The 17,473-nt window shown below is 42.9% G+C and overlaps 1 protein-coding gene across 1 annotated transcript in view; it reads right to left on the bottom strand.

Moving 5' to 3' along the window:
* Positions 1-17,473, bottom strand: part of bin3 (bridging integrator 3) — a 129,764-nt gene that overhangs the window by 21,300 nt on the left and 90,991 nt on the right. The window contains exons 7-8 of the mRNA XM_068023488.1: positions 11,696-11,837; positions 9,655-9,789 (exon numbers count right to left, since the gene is read on the bottom strand). Of these exons, the coding sequence (XP_067879589.1) occupies positions 9,655-9,789; positions 11,696-11,837 (277 nt within the window). The remainder of the gene's footprint in view (positions 1-9,654; positions 9,790-11,695; positions 11,838-17,473) is intronic.

Genomic DNA, 17,473 nt, shown 5'->3' with positions numbered 1-17,473 from the left:
GGAGTAACTAAGTAATCTAAAGGTAAGACATGGCAGGAGAGCTCGCAACCGTGATATGCTCCTCCTGCGCTATGTAGAAAATCAGGGAGGCTTCTGGTGTCCCTGACGACCATGTGTGCAGCAAGTGTATCCATCTGCAGCTACTGGCTACCCGCATTACGGAGCTGAAGCTGTGGGTGGATTCACTGTGGAGCATCCGCGATGCTGAGAACATCGTGGATAACACTTTTAACAAGGTGGTCACACCGCAGGTAAATGCTGCAAAGGCAGAAAGGGAATGGGTGACCACCAGGCAGAGTAGAGGAACGTAGATAGTGCAGGAGTTCCCTGTGGCCATTCCCCTCTCTCGCAGATGTACCACTTTGTATACAGTTTAGGACATGGCTCAGGGGAAAGCAGCAAGAGCCAAGTTCATGGCACCATGGGTGGCTCTGCTGCACAGGAGGGGAGGAAGAGTGGCAGGGCGATAGTGATAGGGGATTCAATCGTAAGGGGAACAGACAGGCGTTTCTGCGGCCGCAAAAGAGACTCCAGGATGATATGTTGCCTCCCTGGTGCTAGGGTCAAGGATGTCTCCGAGCAGCTGAAGGGCATTTGTGGGGGGGGGGGGGGGCGGTGAGGGCGAGCAGCCAGTTGTCATGGGATGAGGTCCGACAAGCTCAATATAGGGAGTTAGGACATAAATTAGAGACCTCAAAAGGTAGTAATCTCAGGATTACTACCAGTGCTAATGAGAGCAGAAATAGGATACATCAAATGGCTGGAGAAATGGTGCAGGGGGGGAAGGATTCAGATTCCTGGGATATTGGGACTGGTTCTGGGGAAGGTGGGACCAGGACAAGCTGGACAGGTTGCATCTGGGCAGGACCAGGACCAATTTCCTCAGGGGGGTGTTTGCTCGTGCTGTCGGGGAGGGTTTAAACTAGAATGACAGGGGGATGGGAATCTGAGCAGGGAGACAGAGGAGGGGGAAACAAGGACAGAAATGAAAGACAGAAAGGTAAGAAGTAAAAGTGGAAGGCAGAGAAAACAAGGGTAAGAAACAAATGGGGACATAGTGCAAAATAAAGCTGAGATGACTAACAATGTTCAAAAGACAAGCCTAAAGACATGGTGTCTAAATGCACAGAGCATTCGCAATAAGGTAGATGAATTAACAGCACGAATAAATATCAAAGGTTATGATATAGTTGCGATTACAGAGCCATGACTGCAGGGTGACCAAGGATGGGAACTGAACATCCAGGGGTATTCAATATTTAGGAAGGACAGGCTAAAAGGGAAAGGAGGTGGGATAGCACTGTTAGTAAAGCAGGAAATCAATACACTGGTGAGGAAGGATATTGGCTCAGAAAATCATGATGTGGAATCTGTATGGGTGGAGCTAAGAAACACCAAGAGGCAGAAAACATTGGTGGGGGTTTTCTATCGGCCCCCAAACAGTAGTTGAGACATAAGGGATAGCATTAAACAGGAAATTAGAGACGCAATCAGGGTACAAATGTAATCATGGGTGACCTTAATCTACTAATAGATTGGTAAAACCAAATTAGCAATAATACTGTGGAGGAGGATTTCCTAGAGAGAGTGTGTACGTGACAGTTTTTTAGACCAATGCATTGAGGAACCAACTAGAGAACAGGCTATCCTAGACTGGGGATTGTGCAATGCGATAGGATTAATTAACAATCTTGTTGTGCGGGGTTCCCTTGGGGAGGAGCGACCATAACATGACAGAATTCTTCATTGAGATGGAGAGTGAAGTTGTTGAATCCGAAATGAGAGTCCTGAATCTGAATGAAGGAAACTGCGACGTTATGAGGCACGAGTTGGCTGTGGTAGATTGGGGAACTTGACTAAAAGGGTTGACGGTGGATAGGCAATGGATAATATTTAAAGAACATGGGCATGAATTACAACAATTATTCATTCCTGTCTGGCACATAAATAAAACTGGAAAGGTGGCTCAACCGTGGCTTACAAAAGAAATTAGGGATAGTATTACTTCCAAAGAGGAGGCATATAAAATTGCCAGAAAAAGCAGCAAGTCTGAGGATTGGGAGCAAAATTTAATACAGAGAACCATGAAGTGATACATTTTGTAAGCAACAATGAGGACGTATTGTAAACTGAATGTGTTGTAGTGATCTGCCAAAGGACAGGTCCTCTGCTCATTTCCCCACGGACTCTCACTTTCCTCTTCAGTTGCTCATAATAACCTCCCATTAACAATTTCAGTTGTCTTAAATCATCATTTTCTTCCTCCCTCTTAGTCTCCAACCCTCAAATCTTCCTTCAATCACCTCCTTCAGCAAGTTCTCAGGCCTTTGAAGATCGCCAATCCAACCTTGTTGCCTTTTCTTGATGATATTCAGCAACAATCTATCCTCCTCCACCATCCTGAGAAGTTTTTCATTTTTCTTACGCTCTCTTTCTAAATGACACAATGTTGAAGGGAATGCAAAAACAGAGACTCCTGGGAGTTTCCATACAACGATCTTTGAAGGTGGCAAGACAAGTTGATAAGGCTGCCAAAAAGCAAATGTATTCTGGACTTTATAAATTGAGGCATTAAGTACAAAAGCAAGGAAGTTATGTGAAACCTTTAATGGTCAGGCCTCAGCTGGAGTACGTATCCAATTCTAAGCACTGTACTTTGGGAAGTATGTCAAGGTCTTGGAGATGGTGCAGAGGAGATTTACTAGAATGGTGCCAGGGATGAGGGATTTCAGTTACGTGGAGAGACTCGCAAAGCTGAGATTGTTCTCCTTACAGCAGAGAAGATTGAGCAGATTTAACAGAGGTGTTAAAAAAAATCATGAGGGGTCTTGATTGAGCGAGTAAGAAACTGGTAGAAAGGTGAAGAACCAGATTAACAGTAATTGGCCAAACAGCCAGAGGTGAGAGGCAGAGAAATTATTTGACACAGCGAGTTCTTGCGATCTGAAATGCTCTGTCTGAAAGGGCAGTGGCAGCAGATTCAATAAGAACTTGCAAAAGGGATTTGGATAAATACTTGAAGAGGAGAAAACTGCACAGTTATGGGAAAAGAGCACAGGGAGTGGGACGAATCGGATCACTCTTTCCAAGAGTTAGCACCGGCACGATGGGTGGACTGGCCCTGTTCTGTGCTCGAAAATTTCTCCGTGGCAGATGGAATTAAGGCTGTATATATGTGAGAGAGAGAGAAAGCGAGAGAGAGGGGTCAGAAATTCTAAAGAGAATGCAACCAGCCTCCCCCAAAAGGAAAAGCAATTCAAGTGGCAGTATCAGGGAACAACACAACACCAAAAGAGGCCATTCAACCCATCATGCCTGTACTGGCTCTTTGAAAGAGCTATCCAATTAATCCCATTGCCCTTGCTCTTTCTCCATAGCCCTGAGACTTTATTGCTTTCCAAGCATTTATGCAATTTCCTTTTGAAAGTTACGACTGAACCTGCTTCCAACGCCCTTTCGGGCAGGTCACAACTCGCTGCACAATCAACTTTGTCATCTCCCCATTAGCCTTTTTGCCAATTATTGTCAATATGCAAGGAGTCTTTAAAGTCCACATTACGTGCTGCCAAACATTCATTTCTCAATTGAAAGACATTTTTATCACATGAAACTTCTTTGTACCAAACTACAGCGAGGAAAAGCACAGACTGACAGCCAGAAGCTTCCAGTTCTTCAAAATAAGCCTTGAATGGTCAACATGACGATTCTGGTTTCCTAAAAGTTTGACTTTACAAATGTCAGTAGTTCCCTCCCACATGCACAAGGATGAAGAAGTATTTCACAAATCTAAGAAATAACCTTTGAATGTCACCCAAACTTTCCAACCAAGCTGGGACTAACTTCTGCATAAGGACAAAAAAAACCAGGAATTATCACAACAGTGCACATGGGACTTTACTGACATTAAATAAACTACAACTATAAAGATATTACACTGTACAGAAGCTTGATATTTGCCTGCAATCGGCAGACAATATGAGGATTATGCAAAGTTAAGACATTTTCGTTCATTTGCAGAAGGAACACTCCTGATCACTAAACTCTGAATCATCGCTAAGTTGCCACGATTGGCAGATCACACTTTGCACGTTCCGTGAAGGGTTTGCAAGGCGAAATGAACAGGATCTAAGTTCAGATCTCCAATCACATTCATTCAGATCTTTAAAGGCTTTTTATAAAAAACAAACTTGTAAGAATTGCTTACAGCAATATAGTAAAATAGAAAAATGTTTTGCTGTCTGGTCTTTGCTGAATATATCACAGACAGCAGCTGAGGTATCACAGCTTTTGTCTGAACACAGGAGGCTTTGCTCATGGTTACTGCTTTTTAATCTCAATTTGCAACAAAACTAATACATTTCTCATCTTCCTTTCTGATGCAGCCTACACACCTGTAATATCATAACCCGTCTTGTCTCTCTTTATTTCGAGCATAAGCCGTTTGTCTACTGTCTAAAAACTCCTGTAAAATGTGGCTCAGCGGGGAACGCTCCGGAGTCATCAGGTTGTGGATTCAAGTCCCGCTCGAGACCCGAGCACAAATTTAGGCTGACCCTCCCAGTGCAGTACTGAGGGAGTGCTGAACTGTTGGAGGTGCCGTCTTTCAGACAACACATTAAACAGAGACCCTGTTGGCCCTCCCAAGTAGCCAGAAAAGATCCCACCGTTCCCGCCCCGCTGTCCTGGGTAATATTTATCCTTCAAGATTCTGTGAACCAACATCACTAAAAACAAATTATCTGATCGTTATTTGCTGTTGTGTGTAAATCAGCTGATGCATTTCCACACTTCAAAAAATACTTCATTTGAGATGTCCTGAGGTTGTCAAAGGTGCTAGATAAAAGCAAGTTCTTTCTATAATCTTCAGGATGACAGGTTATGCTCACCTTGTATCGACGTTTAGTGCAATCACATTTGGTACTGTGTGCAGCTCTGGTCAGCACATCATACAAACGATAAAGGCACTGGAACTGGTGCAAAGCAGATTTACAGGGATGATAACAGAACTGTGAGGCTATACCGATGAGGAAAGGATGAACAGGCTGGGTCTCTTTTCTCTTGAAAAGTGAAGGATGAGTTCATCAAAATGCTGAAGGGCAGACGCAGTGTTTCCACTTGTGGGGAAAAGCAAAACAAGAGGACATCAACAGAAGAATGTACCAAGAAGTCCAACAGGGAATTCAGGAGAAACTTCCTTTTCCAGACAGTAGGGAGAATCCAGATCTCACAGTAGTTGAGGCTAATAGTATAGATGTATTTAAGGGGAAGCTCGATAAGCATACGAGTGTTCAGCTGATAACTCAGATGAGGAGGAAGTGGAGGAGGCTCGAGGGCAGCATAACACCAACATGCACTGTTGGGTCAAATGGCCTATTTCTGTGCTGTATTTTCTATGTAAGATCATGAACCTGCTTCTGCTATGGTCACACTTTGTTTCTGCTAAAATATGGAATTAGAATGTGGTTTAATGGAGTTTCCAAGGGCCCATCAGTTCACACTGGTCGCTTGTTGCCTCAGTTTGATCCTTCTTCCCTTATAATTTTTTTAAAACCAAGTCTATTATGAGGAAACTTAAGATCAAACAAATCGCGTACCCGCAGCTCTCGAGGAAGAGCGTTGGTCTTCCAACCCCCAGGATCATGAATTGGAAACCCAGCCTCAATCATTTGAACTTGGCTGACCTCCTTTGGCATGAGCTTGGCAGGTTTTGGCCAAGCTAGTGGAAGAAACACGGCACAGTGTCAAGCCACCACAGCTCAGAATAAAAAGGGAGGACACGCTCGTAAAGGTCAGTCCTGCCCTGCAGAAGCAGATCTTTCCTCAGTCGGATGCAGACAGGGGGAATGTCGACAGTCAGAGATTAATTTGCAACGAAGAAAGCCCAACCCATCTGGCAAAAGGATAAAGAGCCAGAAGATGACAGGGGTTTTTTTTCTTCAAAACTGATGAAGCTTGTGCCAAGAAGCTGCAAGATTCTAATTCTTCTCATTTGTGGTAGATTATTTAATTTCCCCTCGAGAGATCAGCAAGAAAAATCAGGCAGGTTAACGATTCATTTACATTCGAGGTTATTTGGAAGATTTCTTTCATAATATACGTGGGCATGTTGGAGAAATAGGAAATCATTTTTTTTTAAGCTGAAAACTAGTTCTGACTATTCTCCCTGGCACTGTAATCCTTGAAACTTCTGTTGGTACAGCTGTTATATTTTGCAAGTCACTAAGTCAAAATCCTGAGCGAACTGAGAACCGGCAGATAATTAAATGAGATTTCAAGTCATATGGTAAATAGGCATGGTTACAAAGTTTTCATGTGACGAGTGATCTGAAATTAGAGGAATGTAATTAAATTGACAGGTTAAATACGTTAATCCCAGCCCAAGCTTATAACTCTCAAACTTGGTACACTATCTTACCAGCAAAGCAATGCTCCATCTTAGCCCTTAGATGCAGCTGTAAGGTCAAGCTATAGTGATCGAGTGTCTGCCATTCACTGTCCACAGACAACAATGCAAATCAGTGTGCTTGTACTCCATCTAGGCTCTGCTCTATCACATGTTCCTGCTTCACCTGCTGCCCTGCACATCGTGCGTAGATTTTACTTAATCTTCACTGTTCTCAGCTACATTTCTCCATGATCCAGTGGATTTCACAATGCCAATTGCTGTCACCTCAGGTCAGCTGACTCCTTGTACATGATTACCAACATAGAAATCCGCACACATTCAATGTAAGTTATATAATTTACTGGGCAACATTTCATTCTTGTGGTACTGAACCACCAGAAGTTGATGACTGAACACGCCTGCCAGCTCCACCTCCAAGTCCTTTTCTCGAAATACCAATAATGCCTAAAAGAAAATGCAGTGTATGGCACAATAGACTATAGTAGGAATGCGCACAGAACTCACTGCGCACAGAAAACAAGCAAAGATGACATTTTTCTCAGAGATGCGTGCAATAGTTTTCCCTCTTTTGTTTCGTTTCCAACAATTATTAACAGGCAGGTACTGCCTCTGAAAAATGCCAAATTTCGTTGAACCCATGAAGAAGTTTTTCAAAAATTAAAGCAAAACCACACAACATAACAGAGTACTCAAGAGGATTTACTTAATCAAAGAGTTTCTGTTAAACAAGGAACCCCATTTTCTGCCTTAACTTCTACTTCATGCCCATCAGATCAAACACAAAGCACTTGCATTCCTGGATGAGGTTTATCGAATCATTGGAGACCAGGAGTCCAAATATTCACGCCAAGTTATTATCAACATTTAGCATCATGAATGGGAGTAAAATATTCAGATAAAATTATAGATTGAAGAAATTCTGATAAAAGCAAGTTATCTCATTATTTGAGCATCACACATGGAGAAAACGAATACTGTATATGTAACATTGCACTCGGCACTCCCGCAAAGAGCAGTGTGTTGCTGAGCAGTCAGGACCTGATGATTCCTGCTTCAGTCTCCAGTATGTTGATCTGAGCCAATATTAGCCAGTTTGGGACAGCTGCTACAAGTGGCCTCAGCACCTTCCCCCACAACTAGCAAATGTCATTTGTGCCACAGTACAAAATGCAGCCCAGTCAGTTTGCAGGTTCCGCAACATCTTTGGCATCGAAGAACTGATTTGCATCAGAAGTTGAGGATACTAGCATTGCAAGGACATATATGAATATTCTACAAGTGAGCTATACTGATGGTTCGAGCAATAACAAGACTGTATCCCATGGGCTCCAAGCAGGATTCTTTTTATAACTCAAGGAGGGCGTGCACGCGGATGTGTGTGTATATGTATATGTGCACACACAGTCAAGTGCTAATGATTTTACAGTGTTTCTAACTTGCCAAACCAGAGACCAAAATTTAAAATACTCAACAAGAAAGTAAATAGGGAATTCAGAAGAAAACCATCATTAGCCAGAGTGGTGAGAATGTGGACGTCACTAACATAGGAAGTGGCTGAGGCCGAATAGCAAAGATGCATTTAAGGGGAAGCTGGATAAACACATGAGAGAGAAAGGAATGAGGATTTTGCTGAGAGAGTTAGATGAGGAAGAATGGGAGGAGGTGGAGCATAAACACTGGCATGGACTGTATGCACCAAATAGCCTATTTCTGTGCTGGATATTCTGTCTAAATTATTCACTGGAAAACGGGAATGAGGAGGGCTTCAGGATCAGAAATGCCTCCATAGGTAAAAAGCTCACCTGAGTTTAAGAGATTCAGGACAAGCTGCAGGAAAATCTCCAGAGAGTTTCTACAGAGGGTTGAGAGGCCAAGGAATCACAATTGGAGTTAGTCATTGAAACCAAGGCTCTGACCACATGTAAGAATAGGTCAGAGAGGTGGTTGACAGAAAGGGGAATAAAAGCAGTTGGGAACAGGATGGGCACATGGGATTCGGATACTGATGATGTGAAGGATAAGCAGCAACAAGGATAGGTTGGGCTAAATGACATGTTTTCTGATTGTAAATTCGATACAACGCTACCGAATAACAGCTTCTTGAGCAAAGAGGATAATACTGGGGTCTGCAGATGTATATTGAACAGTCTGTTCGTGCCAATGTTGGTTAGTAAGTAATTGAGGCAAGTTTTAAAAAAGCAATCACGGAGTGCAAAGTCAGTCTGTATTCAAAGCAATCACAATGGTTGCCCACATTAAGGAATGAATGTGCTGCAAAGGAATGCCCTTGTCCAGCGTCACTCAATATGTCTCCTGCTCTGACTTAGAACCACATTAGCGTCTGGACAAAATATCCTTGCTGTTTCAGCGCCCAAACATACCACAAGGCCCTGGTTTGATTCCAATTCTGTGCTATATTCGCAAATCTCAGTCAGGCAGGGCAACATATGGGGTTCCACAACTAGCCTCAGAAACCATGAGATTTAAAAAAATCAACCTGGGTTTCTACTTCTGATCAATATCGAGCGAAACCCACTGGTGTGCGTGTGTGTGTGTATATATACGGACACACACACTGGTCGTGATGCTGTTCAGGGCCTCCTGAGTGGAATAGCCTCGCAGTACCCACTCAGATTTTTTAGGAGAACAGCCACTTCACAGACTTTTATCAACACTCCGCATCAACGGGTCGTCCCTTCAGAAGCAAAGAGCAATAAAAACTGCTACACAAGGCAACCACTACTGTCTCATCTGGGCCTTTAGAAATATTGCAACATCTCATCTTCAGTCATGATTGTTTCAAACCCAAAACAAGATATTGGAAAGTAAAATTGTGCAATCAGAAACCTGGATGGCCAATAGAGTGAGAGTATAAGATGCCCACAAAATATCCCAACATTTAAGTCGCTGGTTCTCATTGTCCCTCTTAGAAACTCTGCATTCTCTTCTAAAGCTCGTCCTACACGAGCACTTTAAGCATAAAGAAAAATCTTTGGGTTCTACAAGAGTACGCCAATCCAAATTGTGAAGCACAGCAAACTGAAACATCATACAAAGCACTCTAACCTCTTCAAGAAAAAGGAAAATAAAGTATCCCATTGCCATTCATCGATGAGATCGGCTAACTATAGAACCCATTCTTGTGCTCCAATGCTGGATAGATAACTGGCAATACTGAGCTTAACACAACTAATTCAAAGGAAATAAACAGCCTGAGAGTTCAAAAAAAGACAAGGCCGCATGCCTACCTGTGCACGAATCAGAGCTTCAAAACTTGGCTGAAAGTAATCAATGCGACTATTGTAAAACTTTGGCATCTCTTCAAGCAGCTGCTTATTTTTGGCTTCAAAATCTTCGCGGACTGGCCTTAGCTCCTCTCTTGCCTAGGAAATAGCAATAACCAAAAGAAAGGCCATCTTAAGGTTTTGTACCAGATTTTAAATGGACATGAAAACCAGAGCTGGAAACAGCTGTGAACATTGAGGGAAGAAAATGGATCTGTCATTGCTGAGTTCAGCTGATCTTCGTTCAAGTTTGAGACTAATTCTCAACATTCATTGCAAACACAATTGGAGACCAATTCAATCTGGTCATGGAATGATCTTTTAATCCATTAACAGCCTGTACAGAAATAATTTCACTGGGACGACAAAAGAAAAGTCTGCACGGGACCAGCAAAAAGCAAAGACAGAAATATGTGACGAAATGTTTGTGTACATTACAAGAAGGATTCAATCAAATAAAAATTCTCAGTATAGATAATTTAACCTTTTGAGGATCACAACAACATTTCAGATCGATTGACACTGGCAGCTGTGTGCATCTGCCTGTGTAAACTGCAGAATTAACTTGCTCTGAATTACCACAAGAGATCCCTGTTTAGTTGTAATTAACCTGGATAAGTACCTTCATGTGCAGAGATTTGTTTCAGGAATACAATTTAAGAATATTATTTGGTTTGGATTATTATTGTGTTCCAGGACGTCAAATTCTGCAGTGTTTTAGATGTTACGTGGGAGAAGATTTATTTGCCAAGGCAGAGAACATCAGAGCAGGTACTGCATAAAGCTTTTGTTCAGCCACAGCTGGATTATTGCATACAGTTCTGGTCACCATATTCCTGGAAGGATGCAATCGCATGAGAGTACAGAGGAGATTTATGAGGATGGTGCTAGAATGGAGAATTTTAGTTTTCAGCAAAGATTGGATAGAGTGGGGTTGTTTTCTTTGGAACAGAGGAGGCTAAGGGGAGATTGAATTGAGGTGTATAAAATATTGAAGGGCCTAAATAGAGTAGATAGGAAGGACCTACTTCCTGCAGCAGTGAGGTCAATAACCAGATTGAAAATAATTGGCAGAGGGACGAGAGGGGAGTTCAGGAGAATTTTTTTTTTACCCCGGGGTGGTAAGGGTCTAGAACTGACTGCTTGAAAGGGTGAAAAAGACAGAAACCCTCATCGCATTTAAAAAATAAACTTGGATATGCATTTGAAGTGCTGTACCCGACAGGCCACTGCTCAGCAGCTGGAAGGTGGGATTAGGCTGGATAGTGATTTTGATGATGTGCTGAATGGCCATCATGAATTATCTCTGCTTCGATGTTTCGAGGAAGGATATGTCTTTTTAAATTGAAATTATCCCAACAGTTAGAGGATGGAGGGCAGACGATCAAACCTTTTTGACTCCCTTCTTTTCCATCTCTCCCCTTTCACTCTCCAAACACTTTGTCTTTTTATTATATCTCTGTTTATCACCATTGCCTCCTTTTTTGCCCTCTTCCTGTTTTCACTTGACTACCCTGGCAGCTCCTCTAATGGCTCCGCACAATTATCCAATGATCAGAGAAGCCAAGCAGGTCTCTGGTTTAGTACCTGCTCTGTGCAGAATTTGCTGACCTTGGCTGTGGCAGCAGTTCAGAACGGTGCCATGGGTGACACTGAGGAAGACACAGGCAGCATTGAGGAAAACATCCAGCAACCCATGATGTCTGGGCATCCGGTTTGGGCTCAGCCGTTTTGCTGGTCAAATGCCCTCTCAACATTTACATTCAAAGTTGATTGGCTTTTATCTGAAACATGCTTGAACACAAATCTATTGCTCCTTTACCTTCCCCCAACCCTTCTTTAAACCATGATTGGTTGGAGCAGTTGCTATTCTACAATCACTCGACCTGGTTCGCTTTGCATCGGAGAATAGGGTCCAAAGTAAATCTGGTGTGTATTCATAACCTCATCAAGCCTTCTCCATTCCTGACAACAGACGTCAAGCAGAGTCTTGTTCCCACCTTACCTGGTGAAGCTTCACAAGCACAGGACCAGATTTCTCCTTCTCTTCATACTTTTCCACTTTGGACTGCAATCTTTTATAGTCCTGCAAGGTCTGTTCTCGTCTCTTCACTGCCATGTTGAGACTTGGGAAAACATTACTGAACCTTGATAATAACAGAAAAAACGACTGAGAAGCTGCTAAAATGCTACAATTATGAACTCAAGCACAGTACAGACAGATAGAAGGCCCGCCACACACCATCACTTGGAATCAGATGTCTGTGAGGCCAAATTCAACTCTAAGGCTTCAACACATGAGCTATCTCCATGCAGTGCCAAGGGAATGCTACATCACCAGAGGTGCTGCAACTCTCCTTCATAAACATGTCTGTTCTGAGAAGGTCCACACCTGCACATGCTCACCTAATTATTTTTTGATGCTGATGGACTTGCTATTTTTGTTTCAGGTTTCCAGGACCTGCATACCATTTTCCTCAAGTGTTCCCAGGTCACTGGCATGAGAAGCACAATGCTGCCACAAAACCTCACCTCAGCACTGAACCTGTGTGAGATCCCCCTTTCAGCGGCAGTGCGACATGCTGCTTTCACACACAAGGACCCCCACAGATCAATACGAACATGATAAAAATTGGAGGAGCTCAAGGTTTAACCGTTTCACGGCAGATGTACAACAGCACAACATCATTACAACACTGACTGGGCAGAACTAACCATTACAGTGACCAGAAGCAAAACTTGCCGTAACCCTGAAATCCACTGGTTCAGATTTCAGTGCCAGACTCCAATCGTCCATCAAAAGGAACAGGAGCCAAGTCTGTTTCCTGCCATGCTTTTTGCCATTAAGTTAAGCGTTAATTTTGAGCTAGTTTTTTGAATTGGAAACTTAAATGGATCAAACTAACTATTTTTGCTCAAGTATTTCTCCTGAAACTGGAAACTAGCTTTCTTTTCCCATTTGATGGGATGGCCTTCTGCTGCTCCCTACTTCCATGCGTTGGATTTCAATTGTGAAGGAAAGGATAGTTTGAGCTGTCTTCTGCCGCACTGCAAGCTGCAACAACTCACAAGGCATGCCCTTTGGTTGGGGTAGGATGTGGGCTGCCCATTGTAAATGGGGAACTTTGCCACAAAGCTTCAAGTGAAAGATTTTGATATGAGTAGTCCCAGAGAAAGCATTTCCAATTGTGGGAAAGACCAAATCTTGAGGCCTATATGAGATAGTCACCAGGGAATTCAGAGAAAACTCCTTCACACAGTGGTGAGAATGTGAAACTCGCCCCCACAGAGAGTAGCTGAGGTGAATACTCTCGATACATTTTAAGGGGAAGCTCGATAAACACGAGGGAGAGAGGAATAAAGGGATATGCTGACAGTTAGTTGATGAAGCATGGGAGTAGGTCAGCATGGAGAAGAAATACTGGCATGGACTGGTTGGGCCGCATGGACTCTTGCTGTGCTGCACATGCAATGTAATCGGATAAGAAAATCTGAATGTTAATGGAAGAAGGAACCTGAAGCATCACTTGAAAATACAGTTTTCAGGAGAGACTCACTATTCTCTTTCCAATGGAGCAGAGGAAGCCAACAGGAAACTACATGAAGCTTTTTTTTAAAATTATGAAGAGCTTGGATATGATCAATATGCAAATACAATTTCCTTTGCTTGGGAAGTCAGTAATTGATAATTGTAATAAAGGAGTTAGGATAACATAAAGGAGATATTCCTTTACACTGAGGGTTGTTGGAACATTTCATGCTTTGCCATATGAGTAGTTGAAGCAAAGAGCATTGTATCTTAGGGAAAAAAATGAATAAATATTTGAAGCAGAGGAATATCCCAAACTACAAGGAAGAGACTAAGTCAGTGGGGTTACGAAGACATTGCTCTGGCAAAAAAGCTGGCACAGCCAAATGGCCTCCTCCTGTGCCATAACCATTCTGTTTCAATAAAACATTTCATGAAGTTCCACATAAAAGGCTGGTTAACAAAACTGAGGCTCATGGAATCGAAGGGTCAGTGTCCAATTGGATAAAAACTTGGCTAAAGGACAGAAAACAGTGAGTCGTGGTAAATGGTTGTTTTTCAGACTGAAGGATAGTAGACAGTGGTGTTCCCCAAGGGTCAGGACCACTGCTTTTTTTTGCTATATATAAATGACTTTGATCTTGGCACACAGAGTAAAATTTCAAAATTTGCCAATGATACCCATCTTGGAGATCTGGCAAACAATGAAGATGATATCAACCATTTGCAACAGAACATAGATGGGTGAGCAGAATAGGCAGACAAGTGGCAGATAGAATTTAATACTGTAAAGTGTGGGGTGACGCATTTTGGCAGAAGGGATCGGGTGACGCAAAATAGATTTCATGGTGCAGTTCCAAAGAGTGTGCAGCAACAGAGGGACCTGGGGGTGCATGTGCATCCATCTTTGAAGGTGGCAGGACATATTGAGAGAGTGCTTAGTAAAGCATATGGGATCTTGGCCATCATAAACAGAGGCATTGAGGAAAAAAGCAGGAGAGCTAGGATGAACCTTTATAAAACTCTGGTTAGGTCCGAACTGGAGTACTGAGTGCAGTTCTGGTCACCACACTTGAGGAAGGATGCGAGGGTCCTTGAGAGGGTGCAGAGGAAATTTACCAGAATGGTTCCAGGGATGAGGGATTTTAGCTAGAAGGTCAGGTTGGAAAAGCTGGGGTTGTTCTCCGTGCTGCAAAGGCGATTGAGGGGAGATTTAAGAGAGGGTGTACACGATTATGACAGGCTTCGCTAAGTTAGACAGGGGAAAACTATTCCCATTAACTGATGGTACAAGGACTAGGGGACACAGAGTGAAAGTTTTGGGCAAGAGATGCAGTGAAACGTGAGGAAGAACTTTTTTTATGCAGCGAGTAGTAATGTCCTGGAACTCACTGCCCATGAGGGTGTTGGAAGTGGAGATAATCAATGATTTCAAGAAGAAGTTGGATGAATTACTTAAAATGACATGGAGGTTCCAACCTGAAAACAGGCCATTTAGCACAACTGGTCTGTGCTGGTGTTTATGCTCCACATGAGCCTCCTCCCACCTTACTTCAACCCACCCTATCGGCCTCACAGAAACTCAAGGAGGCCTTTCGGTCTTTCAAGCCTGTTATGTTAGAAGTAGGAGATGGCTGTTCAGCTCCTTGAGCTCCATTCAATTACCACGAAAACATAAGGAATAGGAGGAGTAGACCATTCAGCCCCGTGAACCTGCTCCACCATTCAATACAATCATGGCTGATCTCCTGCTTAAATTGCACTCTCCAGTCTGTTCCCGATATCCCTCAATTCTCTCAAAGAGCAAAAAAAAATCTGTCCATCTCAGCCTTAAATATATTCAACAATGGAGCATCCACAACAACCTGGGAGAGAGAATTCCCAACATTCACAACCACTCCATGAAGAAATTTCTGCTCATCTCAGTCCTCAACAATCAACCCCTTACCCAGAAACTGTGCCCCCATATTCTAGATTCCCCAGTCAGGGGAAACAACCTCTCAGTGTTTACGCTGTCAAGCCCCTTTAGAATCTTGTCTGTTTTAATGAGATCACCTCTCATTCCTGTAAACTGCAGAGACTATAGGCCCAATTTACTAAAGCCTCTCAGGGGAGGCAGTGGCATAGTGATAATGTCACTGGACTAGTAATCCAGAGCCCAGGCTAATGCTCTGGGGATATGGGTTCGAATCCCACCATGACAGATGGGGAAATTAATAAATCCTGGGATTGAAAAAAACCTAGTCTAATGGTGCCCATGAAACCATTGTCGATTGTTGTAAAAACCCATCTGTTTCACTCATGTCCTTCAAGGAATGAAATCTGCCATCCTTGCCTGGTCTGGCCTACATGTGACTCCAGACCCACAGCAATGTGGCTGACTCTTAACTGCCCTGTGAAATGGCCTAGCAAACCACTCAGTTCAAGGGCAATTAGGGATGGGCAATAAATGCTGGCCTGGCCAGTGACACCCACATCCTACAAACGCATAAAAAAATTATAGGGCAACCCTATCATCCTTGAGACGAATCTACTGAACCTAAACTGATCTAGTGAGCCTAAGTGACTGACCTGTATGTCAATCTATTACCCACCTTGGCTCCATATCTCTTACTATCCTTCCTTAACCAAAATTAACAATCACAGTTTTGAATTATTGAAATGACCCAGTCTCAACAGGTTTTTGAGGGAGAGTTACAGACTTACACTTACCCTGTCAGTTGAAACAGTGCTTGCCAACATCACAGCTACGTTCTAACTTGATACAGTGAACCAGACCGTTTAAAAAAAAAGCCAAGTAGCATCTTCGTCGAAGTGAGACACAAGAGCAAATCAGATTAAAATCGAAGGAGCAATGTTGTGTTGTGGCAGAAAATACGAATATTCATTCAGTCACCAGAAGAGCAAACAATGATAGAATGGGGCCCAGTCAGGGAGATATGGTAAAATTCAAGATTTCTCCAGTAAGTATGACAGCATATGTGTCTACAGAATGCCAAGGCTGGAGATAAAAAGGATTGCTGGAAGAATGGCTTTGGCACAGTAAATGAACTTGGGGCTTTTTGTATGGGAGGTTCTGCTCCATGAATAACCTTGTGGTGGGAGGTGCAGTTCACGCATGCAAGGATATCCATAAAGAGATCAAGGAGATCCCCAGACGACAGAATGAAGCAGATTGATTAAGTTGCAGTCAACAGGAAATGGATAAGAACTATAAACAATATCAGATTGTATTGCGATGCATGTTTAGCAAGTTACTGATAGCGACTAATCTCCAAAGCAAGACTGAGTGTATGGAAAGCCAGGGGAGGAGAGAGGGGATTTTAAGGCAACAACACTTTCTGCCAGTCAAATGGGAAAAAGGTCACTTTCTGTGAAACACGAGAATGGATTTACCTTCAAATGCAAAATGAATCAGGATCAAACAGTGAGTCAAACTTTCAGTTAAGGAAGTTATAAAGAAGCCAAAGATTGAAAAGGTGGAGAGTTGACAAAACAGTAGCATGAAATGGAATTCAGAAATATAGGGATAACTTACAACACTCTCATCAAATATCTATGCAGGCCAGAAAAAGAAAATCCAAGACTATGAAACACTGCAATGGCGAGCAAGCCCACATGTGAACCAAGTCACCTCAGTTGGCTAATGCTTCGAATGCAAGACTCCAAAATACTGGGGCAAGGATGAAAAGTGATAGTTGAATAGGAAAATGAAGTGTGCAAGAACAATGAATCAGAAAAGTGACATGGGGAAGGATTTTTCACAAGGTGACGTAAACCCAGAACATTCGCGGCAAACTCAGAAACATTGGACCAGGTGTAGGCCATTCAGCCCCACAAGCCTGTCCTGCCAATCAGTTAGACAACCATGGCTGATCTGTATCTCAAGTCCATTTACCGACCTTGATTCCAAAAACAGAGTGGAGTGGGAATAGCCGGCACTGGCTCTGTGAGGCACTGAAGGACCTATAGATGGCTGGGTCATCACAAGAACCTTTTTTTTTAATGTTTGCAGAAATTTTACAGCATTCAAAGAAGGCTTTTATTCACGTAGGCTGGAAGAGTTTTGTGGTCCAAGACCAGCATGAATCAACAAAGTGGTTTGTGTCCGGCACCACTGGCTCCCAAACCTGAAACGATCCCACACCCTCGGGAGTTCATTACTGCCTGTATAACCAAGGTTTCCGAGCAACTTGACTTCAACATCTTCCTTGCATTCTGAAGCAAACATAAGTAAATGCTCCGTCTCACACT

This window comes from Heterodontus francisci, chromosome 47 (genome assembly GCF_036365525.1).
Source record: "Heterodontus francisci isolate sHetFra1 chromosome 47, sHetFra1.hap1, whole genome shotgun sequence".
Taxonomy (NCBI): Eukaryota; Metazoa; Chordata; class Chondrichthyes; order Heterodontiformes; family Heterodontidae; genus Heterodontus; species Heterodontus francisci.
Note: the sequence above shows the minus strand (reverse complement) of the source record. Positions and strands in the feature narration are given on the sequence as shown.